Genomic DNA, 20,695 nt, shown 5'->3' with positions numbered 1-20,695 from the left:
CGAGTATATACGGCTTATACCGAGTTTTTTTCTTCTTTTTTCACATTATACCGGATGGCGCAAACTTGGCGGGCTTTGCATTAGCTGGGAAGCCCTGCGGTGCAGTGAGAGGCGGGCGGGAGCCGCCAGCCTTCTCGGCTGAGGGAGGGAGGGTTTCCGACCGTAGCTGCCTCATTTCCCACCCTCGGCTTATACTCGAGTCCCCAGTTTACCCCAGTTTTTTGGGGTAAAATTGGGGACCTCGGCTTATACTCGGATCGGCTTATATTCGAGTATATACGGTATATTGTTTTTATCTGGCTGTTCACCGCCCTGAGTCCTTCGGGAGAAGGGCGGTATAAAAATTAAATTATTATTATTATTGTTGTTGTTGTTGTTGTTGTTGTTGTTATTATTATTATTATTATTATTATATGAGGATGCATGCTCGCCAGCTGTTTACACGGCCCAGCTGCAAACCGTTCACGGCCCCCTCACTCGTGGGCCGCGGCCCACTGGTTGGGTACCCCTACCATAGGACATCATTTCATGCAAATTTCTATTGGGCATCTTTATGGATTATGCAGACATTGCACTGGTTTTGTAGTTAAAACTAGTTTTGTAGTTAAACCCTTAGTTGTAATAAGGAAATTTGGCTAAGAGAAGAGGATATTTTTCTCTCCTAATTCTGTCTATAAGATCATTCCACGGAAAACTTAACTTAGAATAATTTTGTCACTTTGAATGTACGCTAATTGGCATACATTAAAATGAAATTGTATTGCATACAGGTCTCTCCACCTCCAATATACATTACATAAAAATGACTAAATAAACAAACAAACAAACAAACAAACAAACAAACACAAAAGTATGCATATACCCACATATATTATATAACATAGAGGAACAACAGAGTCTAGTTTGAATGTATACAAAGAAAAATGAATCTTGCAAGTTTACCAGAAGGATGACATAGGGAACAAAGCTGTTACAGAATCTGTAAGTCCTGCTGGAAATACTTCAAAACCTACTCCCAGAGGGGAGCAACAGAAACAGACCTTGAAGTGGGTGTGCGGGGTCTCTAACAATGCTTTGAGCTCTAAGCACATAGCACTGTGCACATAGAATAGAATTTATTGGCCAAGTGTGATTGGACACACAAGGAATTTGTCTTGGTGCATATGCTCTCAGTGTACATAAAAGAAAAGATACAAGCACAAGCGGTATCCTGAACGACAGGAAGTGAGTTTCCCATAATCCTCCCGGCTGTCCTTATCACTCTCTGAATGGACTTTCTCTCTGAGGCACTGCATCCACCAAACCAAACAGTGATGCAGTTTGTTAAAACGCTCTCAATCTGTAAAAAGTGGCCAGGACAGAAGGAGAACGATGTGGTCTCCTCATCCAATGCAGAAAATGCAAACGTTGGTTTGCATGCTTCACTATGGATGACGTGTGGAGAAACCAGTTCAGATTGTTAGTTATCTGCACCCCCAGATACTTAATACTGTTGGTCACCTCTACAGCTGTATCCTTGATACTGAGTGGCGTATGACCATGCCCCACTCAGAAAAGCAGAGTTAAATTAAAGAGAATGAAGATGGAGTGACTAAAGTCTATAGGAATTACACTTAACCAACCAAATCCTCTACCAATGCTGAGTATATGCTGCTATGTCCCTCTGCTATGTGTGCCTCCCCTCTCTATAGCTTCCAGCCACATGTCCTTGGTGCAGGCAAAGTCATACATAACCCATTTTGCCTACCTTATCTCTTCTTCAGGACTATGATATTTCCACTGGATAGGTTCACTTGTAAGTGTGCATATATCATCGGAATCTGACAATGCAAAGTTTACTTTTATTCTAGGATAAGGCGTCACTTTGCTTGCCTGGTCAATTAAAAAAAGAAAAATAAAGTCACACTACACAGGTGATACGTTTTTCAGTAAAAACAAAGTATCTGACAATTCTGCTTTATGCCCATTGCTTGTAAATGTGTGTTATGCCTGACACACATTGTTAAACTTATTCATTTATTTATAAATGAAAACACAAACTAGAAATTCTTACGGCTAAGTTTCGGGACGATATTTCTGCTCTATAACTTCTGACGTCTTCTAAATCCAAAGTGGCAACAAGGACTTCCTAAAAAGAAAGTGACAGAGAAATTAATATCCTTCGACGTACATTATTTTCGAAACCTATTTTTCACTAGAGGTCAATAGTGCAATTGTAGTTAACTAGATATATAGCAGGGGTAGTCAACCTTTTTATACCTACCACCCATTTTTGTATCTCTGTTAGTAGTAAAATTTTCTAACCGCCCATCGGTTCCACAGTAATGCGCCATGTATCCTCGTCTGCACCAGTCTCTCACGCATCGTGGATTGGGTTTGCGGGGGTGGTGGCGCCGGCTACCAGTTGTGCTTGTCTGTTACAGCTGGGTAGTGTGGGGGGAGATGTGTCGTGTCCCACTCCTCCGCTGACAGCCGGGTCAGGGAAATCCGAATCAGGTGTGCCTCTGCAGCTCTGCCAAAGTCCTAGCAAAGTCCTCAGGGCAGGCAGGAGACCAGAAAGTGACTTCAGCAAGATATGTTTAGACTTTGCCTGACTCAGAGACTGCCAGAAAGCAGATCCTTTATATAGGCCATGGGGTGTGGCTCCATGACTCAGCACTTATCCAGGCCTGCCCCTCCCTTCCTTCTGACGCCGCCGCCTATCAATTCTTCTGAAGCGAGGGTCACTCCAATCGGCAGCTGTTGGTAATAGACCTTCCTCAGGCTCACATGCTGTGGAGGAGGGGGAGGGGTCTAGTTGCTCCGTTTGCCTGGGCATGGGGCCAGAGCTGGGGGCTGGAGATACTTGCTCTTCTTCAGCCTGTCTGGGCATGGAGCCAGGGCTGGGGCCGGGAGATGCCCCCTCCTCAGCCTGTCTGGGCATGGAGCCAGGGCTGGGGCCGGGAGGCATGCTAGGACATTCTTCAGCGTTCGGAAGCAGATAAGCAGACCCCGGCTGTGGTGGTGAGATCGGACGAGACACAACAAGATGCACAAGCTATTCTGGGACGAGGCTCTTTTGTTTGCAGTCGTACTATAGCACCATTTAGTTGAACTAAATTTATGCGCAGGCGATACAAACAGTACATTTTAAAAAAATTTAAATTGTCACGGGGAATTTTATGAAAACCTAATGAAAATGTTTTTAAATAATGTTATGAAATTTTTTAAAAAGCCAATTAAATTAAAAAAAAAGGAAAGTGCTTCAGTATCGGACACCCTACCGCCCACCATGAAAGCTGGAATGCCCACTAGTGGGCGGTAGGGACCAGGTTGACTACCACTGTTATATAGTTTATATTGGAGACACAGAAGCAGATTGAGCTTCTTTAACCCCACTGATATTGATAAAGTTCCTGTTATGTGCCAAAGTTCACAGATAGGAGTATTTGTTGAATACTGTAATGTATATTATCCAACATTATCAAGTATTGCACCCTCTACTAGAGCATTATTATGTCTTCCAGTGAAAACTGACGTCCTTGAACAATGTAGCACCATTCATAGATATCATGGAGAAGAAATTCCAAACAGCCTAGGTTTTATTCCAAGTTCTTGTGACCTCACTGCAGCTGAAGGTTTACCCTAAATGAAAATTTCTTCAAGAAAAGATAATTTCCAGAGGCACACGATACTATAGGGTAGAGTTCCCCAATGTTTCTGCTTTGCAGACCAGCGGGAGGAGGAGATGCTTCATACAAGTGGCTGACAAGCACACGCAAATGGAGCATGTGTATGCATGCATTTGCTCGCTGCTCGGCCAAGTGAGGATGCATGTGTATGTGTGCATGCGCACCAGCTGTTTCCATGGCCCAGCTGCAAACCACTCACGGCCCCCTCACTAGTGGGCCTCAGCCTACTGGTTGGGTACCCCTATGCCTCCAATATAAACTAGTTATATAGTTTAGGGGTCTCCAACCTTGGCAACAACAAAGCTGGCTGGGGAATTCTGGGAGTTGAAGTCCTCTAGGCTTAAAGTTGCCAAGATTGGAGACCCCTGATATAGTTTATATTGGAGGCACAGAAGCACTTTGAGCTTCTTTAACCCCACTGATATTGATAAAGTTCCTGTTATGTGCCAACCCTTACCGATAGGGGTATTTGTTGAATAATGTAATGTATATTAACCAACATTATTAAGCATTGCACCCCCTGCTAGACCATTACTATGTCATCCAGGGAAAACTGACGTCCTTGAGCAACTGTAGCACCATTCATAGATATCATGGCACATCCATCATAATACAAGCGATCACCATCACAGCCTTTCTGGTTTGCCAAGACGTAGATTCCTCCATTCTGGAAAAAGATGTATATTAGTGTAAATGCATGTGTTGCTAATTACAACAACCTTTTAGGTAAAGGTAAAGGTTCCACTCGCACATATGTACTAATCGTTCCTGACTCTAGAGGGCAGTGCTCATCTCCATTTAAAAGCCGAAGAGCCAGCGCTGTCCGAAGACGTCTCCGTGGTCATGTGGCCGGCATGACTAAATGCCAAAAGCGCACGGAACGCAGTTACCTTCCCACCAAATGCGGTCCCTATTTTTCTACTTGCATTTTTTACGTGCTTTCAAACTGCTAGGTTGGCAGAAGCTGGGACAAGTAACGGGAACTCACCCCATTCCGCGGCACTAGGGATTCGAACCGCTGAACTGCCGACCTTTCGATCAACAAGCTCAGAGTCCTAGCCACTGAGCCACCGCATCCCACACAACCACCTTTTACTGTACATTTAAACAGCGGAGGAACTGTTTGGCAATCTTATTTAGGATAGCATTAAGCATCACTATTTGGGCCATCGCTGAAGCAATATGGCTACCCGGGGGCACAGTAGTGTTGACTTTTATGTGAAAGCAAACCAGTATGTGCCAAAAATGCATTTTACTACATCAGAACAATCATGACTCTTCTTTTAAGATTCGGAGTCCTTTAATACAGGGGTCTCCAACCTTAGCAACTTTAAGCCTGGTGGACTTCAACCCCCAGTTGAAATCCACCAGGCTTAAAGTTGTCAAGGTTGGGGACCCCTGCTTTAATAGATACAATGCAAAACTGCGACTGCAACCAGTTATTTTTCTACATAGAGATGACTTTTGGTGACAGAACTGTAAGAAGTTATGAGGAGAAGAGGTACTGGAACAGATAAATGCCACAGTGTCTTGTTTCCATCACCATGAGCGCCTCAGGTGGCAACAAGGACACCAACAAGTGGCACCTTCCTTGAGACACAGCAACAATAATTTTAAAAAATTACCACATATAATGTGAAAATATGCTAGAAATATACCTTTGCTGTTGCGGAATTTACCAACTCCACTCGAGTGTGTGCTTTCCTTAACACATGGTGACTTGCGGAGGAATTTGTGAAGATTTCCACACCATCAATTCCCATTTCAATGTGAGGGCTATAAAATAAATAGCAAGCCAATAAACAGCCTGCCTCCATGCTATCCAAAAGATTCATTATGACACACTACAAAAGAGTAAAAGAACTGAGAAGTTAATGGAATTTGTAAGCCACTAATCCAGCAGGAACATCCTGTTTGTTTGAAAAATACAAATTCTGTGAACTTACTGTGATTGATTGATTGATTGTCTGACTTACTAACAGTAATGGCAAACCGAAGGTTAATTTTAATGGTATGTTTGAGGGGCGGTGGTAGTGGTGCATGAAGTTAAAGATTCCTCCTCTTGTGCTGCTGGAATTGTTTTATAACCCCAACCTATAGTTAATAGTGAAAGCTGAAATAATTGGAGTCTCTAAGCAGCCAGCAACTAACTTTGGCGAAAGCTGGCTCCCAGATACCATCAGAAGCTGGAGAATATGTTAGTCAGTCTTGGAACCAGCTATTCAGCTACAGCAATGCCACAGATCAGCTCTTGTGAGGTGCACAGTGCAAGCCTGGAAGCACCACCAATTAGCTGTCAGCCAAATTGCTGAGCACCAATGACAGCTGTACTGAAGATTTTTGTGGCAGCAATAGACATATACCCAGTAGCATCTGTGGCTTCTCATTTAATTTGTCAGAGGTGATGATGTCAACAATCCATATCTACATGGTCTCTGTGTGCTGGAAACCTAGTATGCTTGGGTGCAATGTTAAGAGTTCATGAGGAAGTGGATCATCTGGAGCCCTTTCTATCAGGTTTCAGGCCTAGTACGCCAATGGCACTCACTGAGCTTGTAGATGATCTATAGCAGGAATGAGATGGGGGTGGTATATCCATCCCAGCCTTCCTTGATCTCTCAGAGATCTTCAATACAATTGATCATAGTATCATTTTGGATATTATGGTCCTAAGTCCCTTCATTCAGCATTGCCATAACTTTAAACAGTCACTAAATAAGTCAAGGGCTACTTGTACATTACAGCCTAACAGTGAAATGATGAATATACTTGGCTCTTTTGCGATTGTCCTGATATTAAGAAGTAATGAAAGATAAGAATCCTCTGAAGGTGGTATTAACATATAGGAATCTTTTATCTAGTATCAATTTTTATCCCTAATAATTATGGCATTTCCATTTGTACAATAAACATATTTGCATGGTAATCTGGCAAGCTCTGGTTTGTTGCATGCTGTTTTAGCAGGTTTTTTAAATCGTATTTTAAACTTGTATATTGTATTGTCGGTTTTATTATGCCTGTACACCGCCCTGAGTCCTTCGGGAGAAGGGCGGTATAAAAATCAAATAAAATAAATAAATAAATAAATAAAATAAATCCAGTGGAAAGAACTATTGAAAAGTTCAAAATAAGGCACTGAAGAAAAAATATTCAATATCTTCAAAGGTATCTTTGTGTACAGAAATTAGCGCAGTTAACACTTCTAAACGAACTATAGAGAAGACTAAAGCCTATCCCTCTTACCTGGTTGGTATCCATAATTCTTCACAGATTTCAGTCCCTATGCAAGTATCCAAAGTTGCTAGTACTGCATCACCAAATGGAACACTTTCCTAAAATAAAGAAAGAATGGGGATAGGCCATTAGAGAGTTAAATAAAAGGAATCCATAACTGGAAATAGGATCAATAGAAAGGAAGGTATTTGTCCCAAGTGTGATTAAGACATGGATAGTGTACTCAATATCCAAATGCAAGAAAAATAGCCTGTCAGTTAGAAACATTGGGGCAATAATTGAAAAGATATTGGGCAAAGGGGAAGGGAAAACGAAATACTTGGTTGCAGGTGTTTTAGCCAAGATTCTGCATAGCTTCTAAAATCATAAAGCCTAAAAATAAGGAATTAAAATCAGTTTTTAAAAACACCTGCAAGAATACCTTCAGCTCCAATTCTTCATCAAAAATATGGTCTTCACCACATCAGGATGTCAAAAGTACAAAGTCAACTGACTCTCATGGAATAAGGTCTTCTAAAGGGAAGGGGCTCCCATTGGCACAACGCATTTCTACACTTTTCTCAGGCTCCCAAGGGAAGGAATCTGATCTACCTCCAAGCTATTTCACATAATGGGTACATTCTAGTCAAAGACAGTGATCCCATAGAAAAGATGGGCTCATGCCGCCTAGGGCCTATAATCAGAACTTTGAATAGTACTTGGAAACACGCCAACAGCCAATGGCCTGCTGCAGGCTTCATGCTCCTAAAGTGGCTCTCATCTGCTAGCAAGTTGGGTGTTACATGTTATACCAATTGAAGTTTCCGAGTAGGCTTCAAAGGCAGCCCCAAGTAGGAATGAGCTTTTGTCTTGCTATTATTTTCATATATTAAACTTTTCTATTTTGTATGCATCTAATCCAATCCAATCCAAATTTTATTATGGTCCATAGCTCAGCGTATGTATGCACCAAGAATCTGCTGCTGTTCATTGTTGAATTTGAGCAGTATGAGTTTTAAGAATTCCAAGGAATGCAAATAAGAGATTCCGGGACTCCATTCATTCTCTAAGCAACAGGTTGACTGCACTTATTATACTGTTTTCTGAAACCAGAGTTTAGCTGAATTAAAAATATATCATCTACAAGGTCTATGTCTATGAATTGAAGCAGCTTCTTAGGAGGAGAAGTGAAACTTTAAAGGAAAAAAAATCAAGAAAGTCCAGTTGCATTTTGGAAAAAGCACCATTAGAACTTCAGGTACCTGAAGCTTCTGGGCCAAAATATTTGGAAATTATAAATAATACAGTAGAGAGGGCTGTAAAAGCACTATGAAGCAGTATATAAGTCTAAGTGCTATTGCTATTGCTAATACAGTACTTCTTTTTGTTATTAAGTTAAATAAATATTTAAAGCTTACTTTCTTAAGTATCAATAAATGTAAGCTGAACTGACTTTTTAGATAAAGCCTGTATTTTTCAAAACAGACACATGCAGTCTACAATTTTTGTATCTTGCTGGTAAAAGATCTATCACTTTTAGGAAAAGTTTAGGGAAAAATTAAGCAGTTTATTTTATTTATCTTTTGCTTTAAATGAGATGCCCTGCATTTCACAGGTATCAGCAAGTAACTAGGTCAATGAACTATTTTTGATTTAATCATATCTCAAAAGTTAAGGGAAATGAAGCAAGATTAAAAGTTATTGGTTATACAGTTGCAATTCCAAAGAGGTTAAGAAAATTATCATCTAACTTGGTGTCTCCCCAGATACTTAGCCTACAATTCCAAGCACTCCCAGAGAGGAAAGTCTTGGATTTCATTTCAGCCATTTACCTAATCTTTCAGCAAACTACATCATTCTTGAATCCAGGAGAAAAGAATATTACCTGAGCTGTAATCTCTTGGATCATTCTTGGAAGAAAATATTCTTCTACATGCCTAGTAAAGAAAAAAAAATTCAAACAGTTTCGGGTAACACATTTTAGAGAGTGAGTGTTAACAACCTTCATTGTATCTGTGCCACATGCAGCTTCTCTGTAATTCTTAAGTACAGTACTGACCAGTAGTATATAGTATTTACCTGTAGTATTGTTGCCCTTGATTGGGATATCTTTGTTAAAAATCAAATCCTGGTAAGATCAAAAAGGATTTTCCATCTCTGCAGTTTGGGCCTTATTTCTGTTGCACTGTTCATGCGCAAAATGGCAGATGAAATTTGGGGGACGTTTTTGGAAGTTCAGTGCTACATCATCTGCAAAATGTACCTTTTTTCTCAGTGGATGCTAAGTGCTGCCCATAGATCATTCACAGCTCACTGTGAATGTGGACAACATTATCATCCTACAGGTGCAGCTGACAGGTCCTTTCAGCACCATAGTGAAACATCCTCACATGGCAAATAAGCTCTAGGCAAAAACACTAGGTGTGAGTGGAACAACTCTATTACCAGCCAGGCAGGTTGCTCTGAAGGAGAGGATCAGTTGCTATGAGGAAACCACGGGCAGCTAACCCAATAAGACTCATCAAAAATGTGTAAGATGGATGAGCACATACTGGTATATCCAGAGATGCTTGTTGGAAAAAGGTTGAAGAAAAGCTCCTATAATGCCACAAGCACAACCAGTTCTCAGTTTTATCTAGCGATCATTGTTTATATGCAAGTTAAGACAATTAGAATCTACAGTGTCTTGCAAACCCATTATATTATTACAGATCTGCCATCATTTAGCAAGTATATCAGCAATGACATAGAATACAGGGATGCTAATATCCTAAATATTTTCTAAAACAGCAGTGTCTTCCGAAGGATCTTTTAATGCAGACTTACAGTGGCAAACATTAAAGGCAACCCAAATGTTCAGATTAATTCGGTCAGAAGCACATATAAGGAAGAGAAGTTACCGTAATCTATTCCAAGGAGTGAACCACCTCATTTCTCGATAGTTTCCTGAATTTGCCAATGCTATCTTTGGCCGTATAAGAAGAATTTTTCTTGGACAAAACAAAAAGAAAACCAGTTACAAGCGTATACTATGGAACCAAAAAAAGAGAGACTTGTTTTAAATCATAATTTACCATATTTGAAAAATACCAAATCCACTGAAACAGCGTCAAACATACAAATTCTAGGCTACGTGAACAGAATTATAACAAGAAGCCATGATTCTAGCCATGCCGCACTTCTGGTTACATCCAGTTCTGGACAACATAGTTTAAGATTACTGACAAGAACCATTTTCCAGTGGAGATCTCCCCCCCCCTCCCTCTCCCCTCTCTCCTGTCTGCTAATTGCTTCCAGGAATTCAAAAAGTTGGTTGTCACTTTTAAAGGACCAGACACCTATAGAACCATTTACTTCATCAGGATCTGTCACATGAAGGACTACTTAGAATCCTTACTGCATATAAAGTTATGGGGGCTGATAGCGTGTCTTCTCTGGAGTTGCTTCAACGTTCTGAAATATTTTGCCTCCTGAAAATGGAACACCTCCTTGTCTTTTAAGTTCTTTAAAAGCAGTTTGTTCCACTGAACACTCAAAACCTCGTGCAAGTCTCTAATAGGCTGAAGTTTTCAATGCTGCCTAAATTTATCTTGCTTTTCCAGCTTCTTCTCCATCTCTCAAAAACTCCAACAACAGCTTTCTTTCCCACATTTCAACTTTCTCTCCCTCTCTTAACGTGAAAAACCTCAGTATCTGCATTAAAATCTTCATTATTTCAATCCCAATTTTTCCTCAGGCTTCAGATTATCAGTTCCAGGCAGAGTTTGACTATCTGGAGTCAGAGGACAAGATGGCAGACAGCATTTGTCTGTTTGATTTTCATAGCTAGCCAACTCAATCAAGTGACTCTAGGCAGCTTACAAAACAGTATTTCTAATTACTTACTTGTTTAGAAAAATTACTCTACAGTTGTAACGAACATTCCGGTGCATAATAGGCCTATAGAAATAAATATATTAAGTTATACATTTCCTTAAAGTAAGTAAAAGAAAAGATCCTTTCCTTTCAAAAATATAAACTGATTTTGGATTGCATTCAAATTTGTTTCTTACCATGTGCAAGAAATATTTTTCATTTCTGTTTATATCAATTACAATCTCATATTAAGATGATCAAAAGAATATTCCAAAATATCTGTTTGCATTACTGTCATATGTTGCATATAACCGTGATGGCGAACCTCTGGCACGCGTGCCACAGATGGCACGAGGAGCCATATTGGTGGGCACATGAGCTCAGCTCTGGCCAGCTGATTTTAGGGCCTTCTGGGCTCACCGGAAGTCAGGAAACCCGCTGTTTCCGGCCTCTGGAGAGCCTCCGAGGGGGGGTGGGGAAGGCCTACCAGGTCCACTGTGCCATCACGTGCCAAAAGCGGAGGGAGCACGGGAGGGTCATGTGGGCATGCGTGGGGAGGGCGCATAGAATTATGGATGTGGGCACCCTTGTGCACAACCCCCCAGCACTCCCCCCCATTTTTGGCATGCGATGGCAAAAAGGTTAGCCATCATTGGTATATAAGGAGGAATGTTAATCTTTTAAACTACCTTGTTTGTTATTATGAAACAGTCTTCACATGTTTACCACTGAAGATAAATCTTTTCATCAAGTGATATACTGTAAATCTTACACTTTCTTGAACCTCCAACTCACTGTATAAATACTAATTGGTTTCTCTTCTACAATATCTCTTTACGTTTTACTGAAATGATCAGAAACGTGATAATATCAATCTTCACATCACTAAGCACCTTAATCCAGAAAACACAAATAATCTCAACACATGACTCTCCTCCTGATTCTATGATATTGTAGCTTACAAAACTTTACCTAAAGTTTGGACTCCGATTACCAACATTACTACCTTTTTCATATTTTAAAGTAAAAATTCTCTCAAACTGAGATGAACTGGCATGACTACATGGACAGTAACATTTAGGCACCAAAAAGAAAGTGGTTTGCCATAGCCTTCTTCCCTGACTTTTTTTTAAAACTTCCTGTCTAAACAACAGTTTTGGAATTTCCCGATTATCAAAGTACTAATCAAGTCTGGCTCTGCTTAACTTTTTCAGGGTAAACTAGATACTGTCTCCTGGTATGACATTTTTATACCCTTAACATAAATTTGAAGAAAGATAATACTTGAAAAGTTCATCTCATAAAGAAAACAATCTTTTAACCACTAACTTCATCTGAAGCTAACATTGCTGGGTCTTTCCTAATAAAAGCCTCACTATGGAGTCAAGTAATAACACACTTACATCCCAATATCGCATATTATGTCTTGAGTACCAGGAGATTCCAAAAGCTTAGCCAAAACTTGAAATGAATGTAACAGTATGTCAGATTCATAATAATGATCTGAACAGCCATAACCACTGAAAAACAAAATAAAAAGAGATGAATTAAATTACAACAAAACATCCCAGTTTATTTGCATGATTTTTCTAAATTCATATATCAATAGAAGTATTTTATTCACCTTAAGTACCTAGTAATGCAGAATTAATTTATTTATGTCTACATATTTGAATATGTTCATTTGTCAGACAAACTAGGAATGTGTAACAAAATTTGTTGTTGGATTACTATTTCTATTTTATTTTTATTTACTCAAATTTTTAAACTACCTAATAAATAATGCTCTTCGGACAGTTTATAAGAAAATGCACTAACAATTTGAATAAAATCACCAGTGTTCGACATGCACGCTCTCCATCTCCTTAAGGTCCACTCCTACTGGTTTAATGTGTAAACTATTTAATGCAGGAAGCCTTGCAAACAAAATGTCTGAATTCCTTCTGCTCTTGAACACATCCCTTTTTTACTTCATTTTTTGTTTGCGAGACCTGGTTGACTGTGTCTTTTCTAGACACTTTTTTTTTACCGCAACTGATTATCACATTTTTCGGTCTGACCATGAAAATTGCAGAGGTGGTGGTGTTGCAATTTTTTGCAAAAAGTCCCTAGGATTGAAAAAAATTAATGTTACTCCCAAGTTTGCTTTTCATCCATTGTTTGCGACCTGACTCTAAATACTACATTTCGCTTCTTGTTATGTTACGGAGCCCGATTGTGATCTTGGCCATATGACAAAGTTAATTGAACTATTAACCTGGCCGGCTCCCTGCCCACATCCTTTGTTCATCTTGGGTGATTTTAATTTGCCATTAATTAATTAGGCCTTAAACAAATAAACAAATGAACTGATGCATGTAACTTTTTACAATGCTGTTACAACCTTGGGGCTGGAGCAGTTAGTTGTTGACAACACTACACTCAACAATTGTCTAGATCCAATTCTTTTTAATAGCTTAAATTTAATTTATGGCTTACAAGTTAAAGAACCCTTTTCTAACAGCGATCATAATACGATTGACTTTTGCATCAATCTGCGTCCTCCTGAACTGGGTCTTAATGACTGTTCTCCGAATTATAATTTTCAAACAGCAAAATGTGATTTAATAGCTGCTAATTTTGCATCTTTAAATTGGCATCGCCTGTTGCGATGCAAAGTTGTAAAAATTGTAAGTTTTTCAAGTTGTAGATTTTTATAACACCTTTTTGCTTGAAATTAATTGAGCTATAAATTTATATGTACCAAGAAAAGCCAAAAAAGTTACAAAGAATAAATTACCCAAGGCAATAAGAAAATTACAATCTAAGAAAAATCTCTTTGGTGGAACAACAAGATATGTTATGTTGCCAACTTCAAAAGCTGATACCAAAACGGCCTTCCCCATCCCGCCCCAGAGGTCCTTCAGAGGCCAGAAATGGCCCTGTGGGACCAGAAGTTGGCAAATGGGCCATTTTCAGCCTCCAGAGGGCTTCCGGGGGGGGAAGGTTGTTTTCTCTCCCCCCCCCAGTTCCTACAAAGGCTCTGAAGCCTGAGAGCAAAAAACGGGCCTATGTGCCCACCATGCCAAAAGCGGGGAGGGGGGTCGTGTGCGCATGCATGGGGGTGGGACGCATAGAATTATGGTGTGGGCACATGTGCGACCCCCTCCTCGCATGACCCCCGCTTTTGGCACGTGATGGCAAAAAGGTTATACTAATCTTTAAAAAGGGTGACAGTAGAAAATTATAGACCAATCTCTTTGAGCTGTGTTACTTGCAAAGTTATGGAATCAATTATAAACCAATCCATCATTCACCACTTAGAAACAAACAACTTGCTATCTGACAAACAGTTTGGCTTTAGGAAAAACTTGTCCTTTAATTTACAACTTTTGCACTGTAAAAACATCTGGACTACATGTCTTGACCAAGGTAAAGTTGTAGATGCAATTTACATAATTTTTGTAAGGCTTTTGATACTGTAGTACATGATAAACTGCTGTTGAAATTAAACTCTTACGGCATTTCTGGACCTTTGCACAAATGGATTGCTGCTTTCCTGTCTACTAGACTGCAGAAAGTCAAAATAGGGAACTCGCTGTCTAATCCTGCATCAGTTTACAGTGGTGTTCCACAAGGCAGCATTTTAGGTACCACACTTTTCTTGCTCTATATCAGCTAATTATGTGATCAACTCAAAAGCAATTGCTCCCTTTTTGCCAATGATGTAAAATTATTCAATACTACAGATAATTCTGTTGTTTTGCAAAGTGACCTCGACTATGTGTCTGAATGGTCAACCATTTGGCAACTTCAAATTTTGATTAATAAATGCTCTATCTTACATATTGGTAAACATAATTAGAATGTCAAGTATAAAAGCTAGGTGGTATTGATCTAGCAGATGACCCTCATTTTGTCAAGGACCTCGGTATACTTATTTCTGATGATCTATGCTCAAAAGTTCATTGTAACAACGTTGCTAAAAAAGGAATTGTAAATTTAATTGTGTGAAGCTTTTTTTCTGGAAACATTGTATTGCTAATTAGAGCTTATAAAACTTATACTAAACCAATCTTAGTGTATTGTTCAACTGTTTGGAATCCCCACCATATATCTGACATCAGTACAATTGAGCAGGTTCAAAAATATTTCATGAGAAATGTTTTGCACTCTCTGCAAATTCCCAATGCTACTAGGCTCGAAATTCTCAATTTGGATAATTTAGAACTGCGTCGCTTGCGGTCAGACCTAGGTATTACATATAAAATTATACGTAGTAATGCTTTACCTGTAAATGACTTTTTCCATTTTAATTGCAATAATATGTGCACGAACAACTGCTTTAAAGTCAATGTATATCGTTCTAAACTTGACTGTAAAATAATATGATTTCTGTAATAGAATTGTTAAAAACTGGAATGCTCTAATTTTCACAATTTCAGTCGCAAATTGACTTCCATGGACCTTACTTCATACTTAAGTGATCAGTAGAGGGGGCGTACATAAGTGCACTAATGTGCCTATCGTCCTTGTCATTGTATTTTTTTCTTTTATTCTTGTTGTCTCACAAATTTGTTTGTTTGACAAATTTGTTTCACAAATTTAAATAAATAAAAATGTATTAAATAAAATAAAATGAACCGCAAAATAAAAGCACCACACAAACTAGACAGCAGCAAGATCTCATTCAAAATCTAAAACAATATGAATTAAAATACTATTAAAATACAAATTTAAACCAATTAAAAGCTGAAATGTTCTCAGCATCCCTAAACGGTTGAGGATTACTGGTTTATACAAACAAGTTGGGAATTACTAACCAAATTTCAAGTTCTGGGCCGAGTCGATATCTTGCTCCTTTTTCTTTAGCAATTTCAATACCTAGGAGATTAAATTATCATTTTTATTCATCTACAATACGTTATCAGAGAAAGCTTCCCATGCTTTGAAATATAGGTAGAGTTATGTGTATCCTTGCAAAGTAAGAAAAGAATATTCGAGTATGAGACTGAGAATAGAAGACAATTGAGATTTTCAGGAACCTTTTAAAACCAAGTTCCTATTTCTCATACTTTCTAAAAGCAAGTTCTTAGCTCAGAGAACAGGCAAGTTAAGATTTCTTGTAGTTTAAAAATAGTGTAACAAAGCTGTTTTCGACACCTAATTGCTAGCAGAACTAGGATAATAAAAATCATATAATTTTTCATAACTCATTCCTGGAGGCAAAATATATTTCAAAAAACAGCATCCATTTATGACCCTGTACATAACTCACTCTCTCTGCCCAACTCACCACACAGGCTGATTGCTGTGGGGAAAATAGGAGGGGGAAGACGTGTTACCTTTTGTTATTTGTAAGAAATAACAAAGGCAGGATACAAATAAATAAAATAAAAAGAAAATTATAATGCAATGATACACTATATATAATACATACATGACAACAACATGTTATGGGTAATAAACCAAATTTATACCTTACACAAAAGGAGCTGATAAACTGGGAAGCAACGAGAATTTTGAGGAAGTAAACAATTTAGTTTTGTTTTTTAAAAAAACCTGAACACCTCTTCTCTATATAGCAAATTACCACATTGGGGAAAAAAGTTCTGTATAACCCCACTCAAAACTGTAACAATAACATAAAAGTAGTAATAATAAACCAATTTTTCACCTGAGTTTTTATACCCAAACTTGTGAACTGTAAGGCCTAAAGTACTGGATTAGCATTGAGGAAACCTGGATTTTAAAAACCCAACGACTGCAATTGGGTCAGTCAATTTTTTTCAGCCCAATCAACCTCACAGGGTTCTCGTTCTTTGAATAAAATAAAGGGATGCCTTTTTTTCAGATAAAAAGGCAAGCTATAAAGCTATATAAAATAAGATGGTGCATATAAATTAGGAAGGGTCATCAATAGTTATGCACGTAGAACTATAAAAAGCTAGGACTAAAAAAAAAATTACCAAGCAGTAATTAACTACAATACCAAAGTAGTTATTGTTTGTTTGTTTGTCAAAAAGTACAAGGAAACAAGTAACAGTATAAACATAGACATAAGACAAATGAAAAAAAATTGGCACGAAAAAAGGATATAAATAGGCAAAACACAGCCATAAACACACAGAATGATTATATAATCGGGAACAGTAGGACAGGGACTGTAGGCACCCTGGTGCACTCATGCAAGTCCCTTTAGGGACCTCTTAAGAAACATGAAAGGTCCACGGTAGACAGTTTAAGGTAAAAGGTATGGGGATTAGAAAAACTAACAACAGGGTCAGGTAGAGTGTTCCGGACATTTACTGCTCTATTGCAGAAGTCACATTTTCTACGATTATGATTAGAGTGAATTACATTGAGTTTAAATCTATTAATAGCCCCTGTGTTATTATGGTTGAAATTATGTATTGGTGTTGTGGTTAAAGCATCAAGCCACAAACCTAAGAGACTTGAGTTGCAATCCTGCCTTACAGGGGCTATCTTGCTGCATTTATAACAATAAAGGTGTGATATAAACATATCAATGAAGATTTGGAAGGTGGGTGGATGAATAGAAAATAATCAATGGATCCAAGACGCATCCAGAGCCACCTTTCTTCTTATTTTAATTATTGCTAATAAACTATGACTATCATTAAGTGTTGTAAGTATTGTACCTTGATGAAGGTTTCTTTTATGTATACTGAGAGCATATGCACTAAGACAAATTCCTTGTGTGTCCAATCACACTTGGCCAATAAAAAAATTCTATTCTATTCTATTCTATTCTGTTCGGTTCGGTTCGGTTCGGTTCGGTTCTATTCTATTCTAAATGTTAACTTCTACTGCAGGGTAACAAAAAACCAAGATCCACTGCATTTTGTCAACAGCCCCATCCGCAGCCTTCGGCTTACTTTTGAAAATCCTTTCCAGGTTGCCATCAAAATCCAGCGCCCACTGATTCAAGGCGCACGTAGCCACGGTCACTGTCCTGCCCATGTTGTTTCCTGCCCGCCTACCTTTGCCCAGGAGAAAAAGAAAAGCGAGCTCTCCCCCCGCCGGTGGGACCACAACTCCCAAAAGCAATCCTTTTACTTCCGGTAAGTTCCTCTTCGACTCCGCGCAGAGAGGAGGGTTTGAAGCGGTAGCTATGCAGCAAGTCACGGGCCGCTTCCGGGTGAAATGCAGTGTTGTGGGGGGGGAAACATCTTATAAAACTTGCAAAGGGTTGCTAAAGGATAGGTAGCGGAAGCTTTACTCTTTGCTGGGAGTGGGTGCTGGCTGCACGCCCTGCATTGTTTCGCGTGCCAATAGTACCGGGAGAAATTGCCAGGGTGTGGAGCAAAAGTAAGCTTTCATCGAAAGAAATAGTGTCTGGTAGATACTAATGGATTTTCTACATTTGGGAATGGCAAGAATAGATGCGGGTTTCTTTTTTTTTAAATAAGCCTGATCTCCCCTGCATTTTTTAAAAACATCTTCTGTAACTCCGAAAATGCAAAACACGAAACAATGTTGAAGACTACTTCAGCTTCAATCACAACAATACAAGAGCAAACAGTAGATTTAAACTTAATGTTAACCGCTTCAGTCTTGATTGCAGAAAATATGACTTCTGTAACAGAGTTATTAATACTTGGAACACACTACCTGACTTTGGTCTCTTCTCAAAATCCCCAAAGCTTTAACCAAAAACTGTCTACTATTGACCTCACCCCATTCCTAAGAAGTCTGTAAGGGGCATGCATAAGAGCACAAACGTGCCTACCGTTCCTGTCCTATTGTTTCCTTTCATTGTATCCAATTAATATAGTTATTACATACTTATGCTTTTATATATATGCTTATATATTATGTAGTTATTTTCATGTTTATGCTTATATATACTGTTGTGACAAAATAAATAAATGAATGAATGAATGGTTGGAGAAGAAGGGGTGTTTGTGTGTGTGACTGTGCTGATAGGTTTCTAGCAGGATGTCTTCAGAGGTGCAGGTCATGGTTGTCCCAAAAGTGCTTTTTCAAGAGGCAACTGGACTTTTTGGGTTTTCTTTGAAGATGTTTCACTTCTCATCCAAGAAACTGCTTCAGCTCTGACTGGTTGGTGTGGAATGGAAGGATTTATACTCCTGGCAGACAGCTGGTCATTTGCCTTCTTTTAGCCAGTGTTAAGGTCACCTGGAGGTTTATCTGTATCATCAGGGTCACCTGAGTGATGCAAATGGGTGTGGAGCCTTTTTGGAACTGTTGAAAGGACTGTTGTAGATTTGTATCCCTCCCCCTCTGTTGAGAGAGGGCTGTTCAGTTTTGACATAGATTGCCTCTTTGATCTCTCTTTCAAACCAGCGCTCCTCTCTGTCCAAAATGTAGACTCTTTCAAAAGAGTGGTCTTTGTCTTTGAAATGCACATGGACTGCTGAATCTAATCTTATGTGTTTATTCTCCTATGTTGTACCATGCACTTATGAAGTGGTGTTTTGTTTCTGCAATGTACAGATCTGCACATGGCGCACTGCATTGTACTGCATATACCACGTTGCTCAGTTTTTGTCGGGGAGTTTTATTCAACGAGCTCTTGCCTTAGTGTATTCTTGGGTTTGAAGTGTACATATATGTTATGTTGTCTGAAGATCCTCCTGAGCTCTTCTGATATGCCTGCAACATACGGAATAACCACATTGCTTCATTTATTATTTGCTTCATTATCTATTATTGAGGAACTCATGTAGTGCAGTTTGTAGCAAGGTGTTTTGCTCATGCAATTACAATCTCTTAGGACAGGGGCAGGGGTGAAATCCAGCAGGTTCTGACAGGTTCTGGGGAACTGGTAGTGGAAATTTTGAATAGTTCGGAGAACCGGCAAATATCATCTCTGGCTGGCCTCAGAGTGGGGTGGGAATGGAGATTTTGCAATATCCTTCGCTCAGGAAGGGGAGAGGGAATGGGGATTTTGCAGTATCCTTCCATTGGAGTGGTGCGAATGGAGATTTTGCAGTATCCTTCCCCTGCCACTCCCACCAAGCCATGTCCACAGAACCGGTAGTAAAAAAAAATTGGATTTCACCTCTGGACAGGGGTGTCAAACTCAAGAATTGCAGGCCAGATCGGGGCAAAAATGTAGTTAGATCTGGCCCAGAGGGCTGCCTGGAAACAGCAAATGACTGGCCCATCACCTTGGCCCTGGCCCAGGCTGGTTGGGCATTGACCTAAAATTTGGTGGTGGTTATCCAGGCTGGAATGTGGTCAGCCTTAGATCCACGGGGCCACCCTGGAGCCAGCAAGGGGCTGCCCTTGCCCCACCCCTGGGTGTGTGCTAGAGACAATTGATCCCCCCAGCCCCACCCAGGCTGCCACATGCACACAGACACCCTGATGTGAGTGATGTTAGCTGGTCACACCTGCCACAGCCACCCAACCACACCCATCTTGCCCCTCCAGGTCAACCACAAAATTACCTGATTACCCTATTCAATGAACTTGAGTTTGAGACCCCTGTCTTAGGATCACTCTGATTGCCGATGGAGTTGTTTAAACACAGGAAAAGGTAAAGGTTTCCCCTGTCTAGTTGTGTCTGACTCTAAGGGGTGATGCTGATCTCCATTTCTTTAGCTGAGGGAGCCAGCATTGTCAATAGAGAGCTATTGGTGTGTGTATATACGGTGGGTAAAGTCTAAAGTTCAAGCGCTTCTCGACAAGATATTTCGGGGGAATTGCTTCTGCCTGTGCATTTAGAATCTCCTTAATCTCAGTGAGAATGCTAACATCCAGATAATGCAAAGAAATACAATCCTTCCATTCCCCCTTCCTCTCCTCCCTCCAGTTGCCTTTTGAGAAAACTATGACCTGGATGACTGCGAATCTCCACATATTGTTTAAGCTTTTTTGCCCATTTGTTAGCTCCCTACTTCTCATATATTGACAAATGATACATATCATCAAATCCAATTTTATTTTTCTCTTTCATGCCATAGTTCTTTAGTTAACTCATCTCC

General features: G+C 39.6%; 1 protein-coding gene across 3 annotated transcripts in view; it reads right to left on the bottom strand.

Annotated features, from left to right (window-relative positions):
* NADSYN1 (NAD synthetase 1) overlaps positions 1-17,806 on the bottom strand; it is a 50,983-nt gene extending 33,177 nt beyond the window's left edge. For 2 of the 3 annotated variants that reach the window (XM_058161354.1, XM_058161362.1), the window contains exons 1-11: positions 17,618-17,801; positions 15,542-15,602; positions 12,143-12,259; positions 10,770-10,823; positions 9,785-9,874; positions 8,770-8,821; positions 6,915-7,003; positions 5,330-5,447; positions 4,207-4,338; positions 2,054-2,128; positions 1,748-1,872 (exon numbers count right to left, since the gene is read on the bottom strand). In XM_058161354.1, the coding sequence (XP_058017337.1) occupies positions 1,748-1,872; positions 2,054-2,128; positions 4,207-4,338; positions 5,330-5,447; positions 6,915-7,003; positions 8,770-8,821; positions 9,785-9,874; positions 10,770-10,823; positions 12,143-12,259; positions 15,542-15,602; positions 17,618-17,702 (998 nt within the window). In that variant the 5' untranslated portion in view covers positions 17,703-17,801. Of the gene's footprint in view, positions 1-1,747; positions 1,873-2,053; positions 2,129-4,206; positions 4,339-5,329; positions 5,448-6,914; positions 7,004-8,769; positions 8,822-9,784; positions 9,875-10,769; positions 10,824-12,142; positions 12,260-15,541; positions 15,603-17,617 lie in introns of all 3 variants that reach the window. The other variant, XM_058161371.1, reaches the window with a different exon arrangement.
* Positions 17,807-20,695: the final 2,889 nt, after the last annotated feature.

This window comes from Ahaetulla prasina, chromosome 1, assembly GCF_028640845.1.
Source record: "Ahaetulla prasina isolate Xishuangbanna chromosome 1, ASM2864084v1, whole genome shotgun sequence".
Lineage (NCBI taxonomy): Eukaryota > Metazoa > Chordata > Lepidosauria > Squamata > Colubridae > Ahaetulla > Ahaetulla prasina.
The sequence above is the reverse complement of the archived record's forward strand: the minus strand, read 5'-3'. Positions and strand labels throughout refer to the sequence as shown.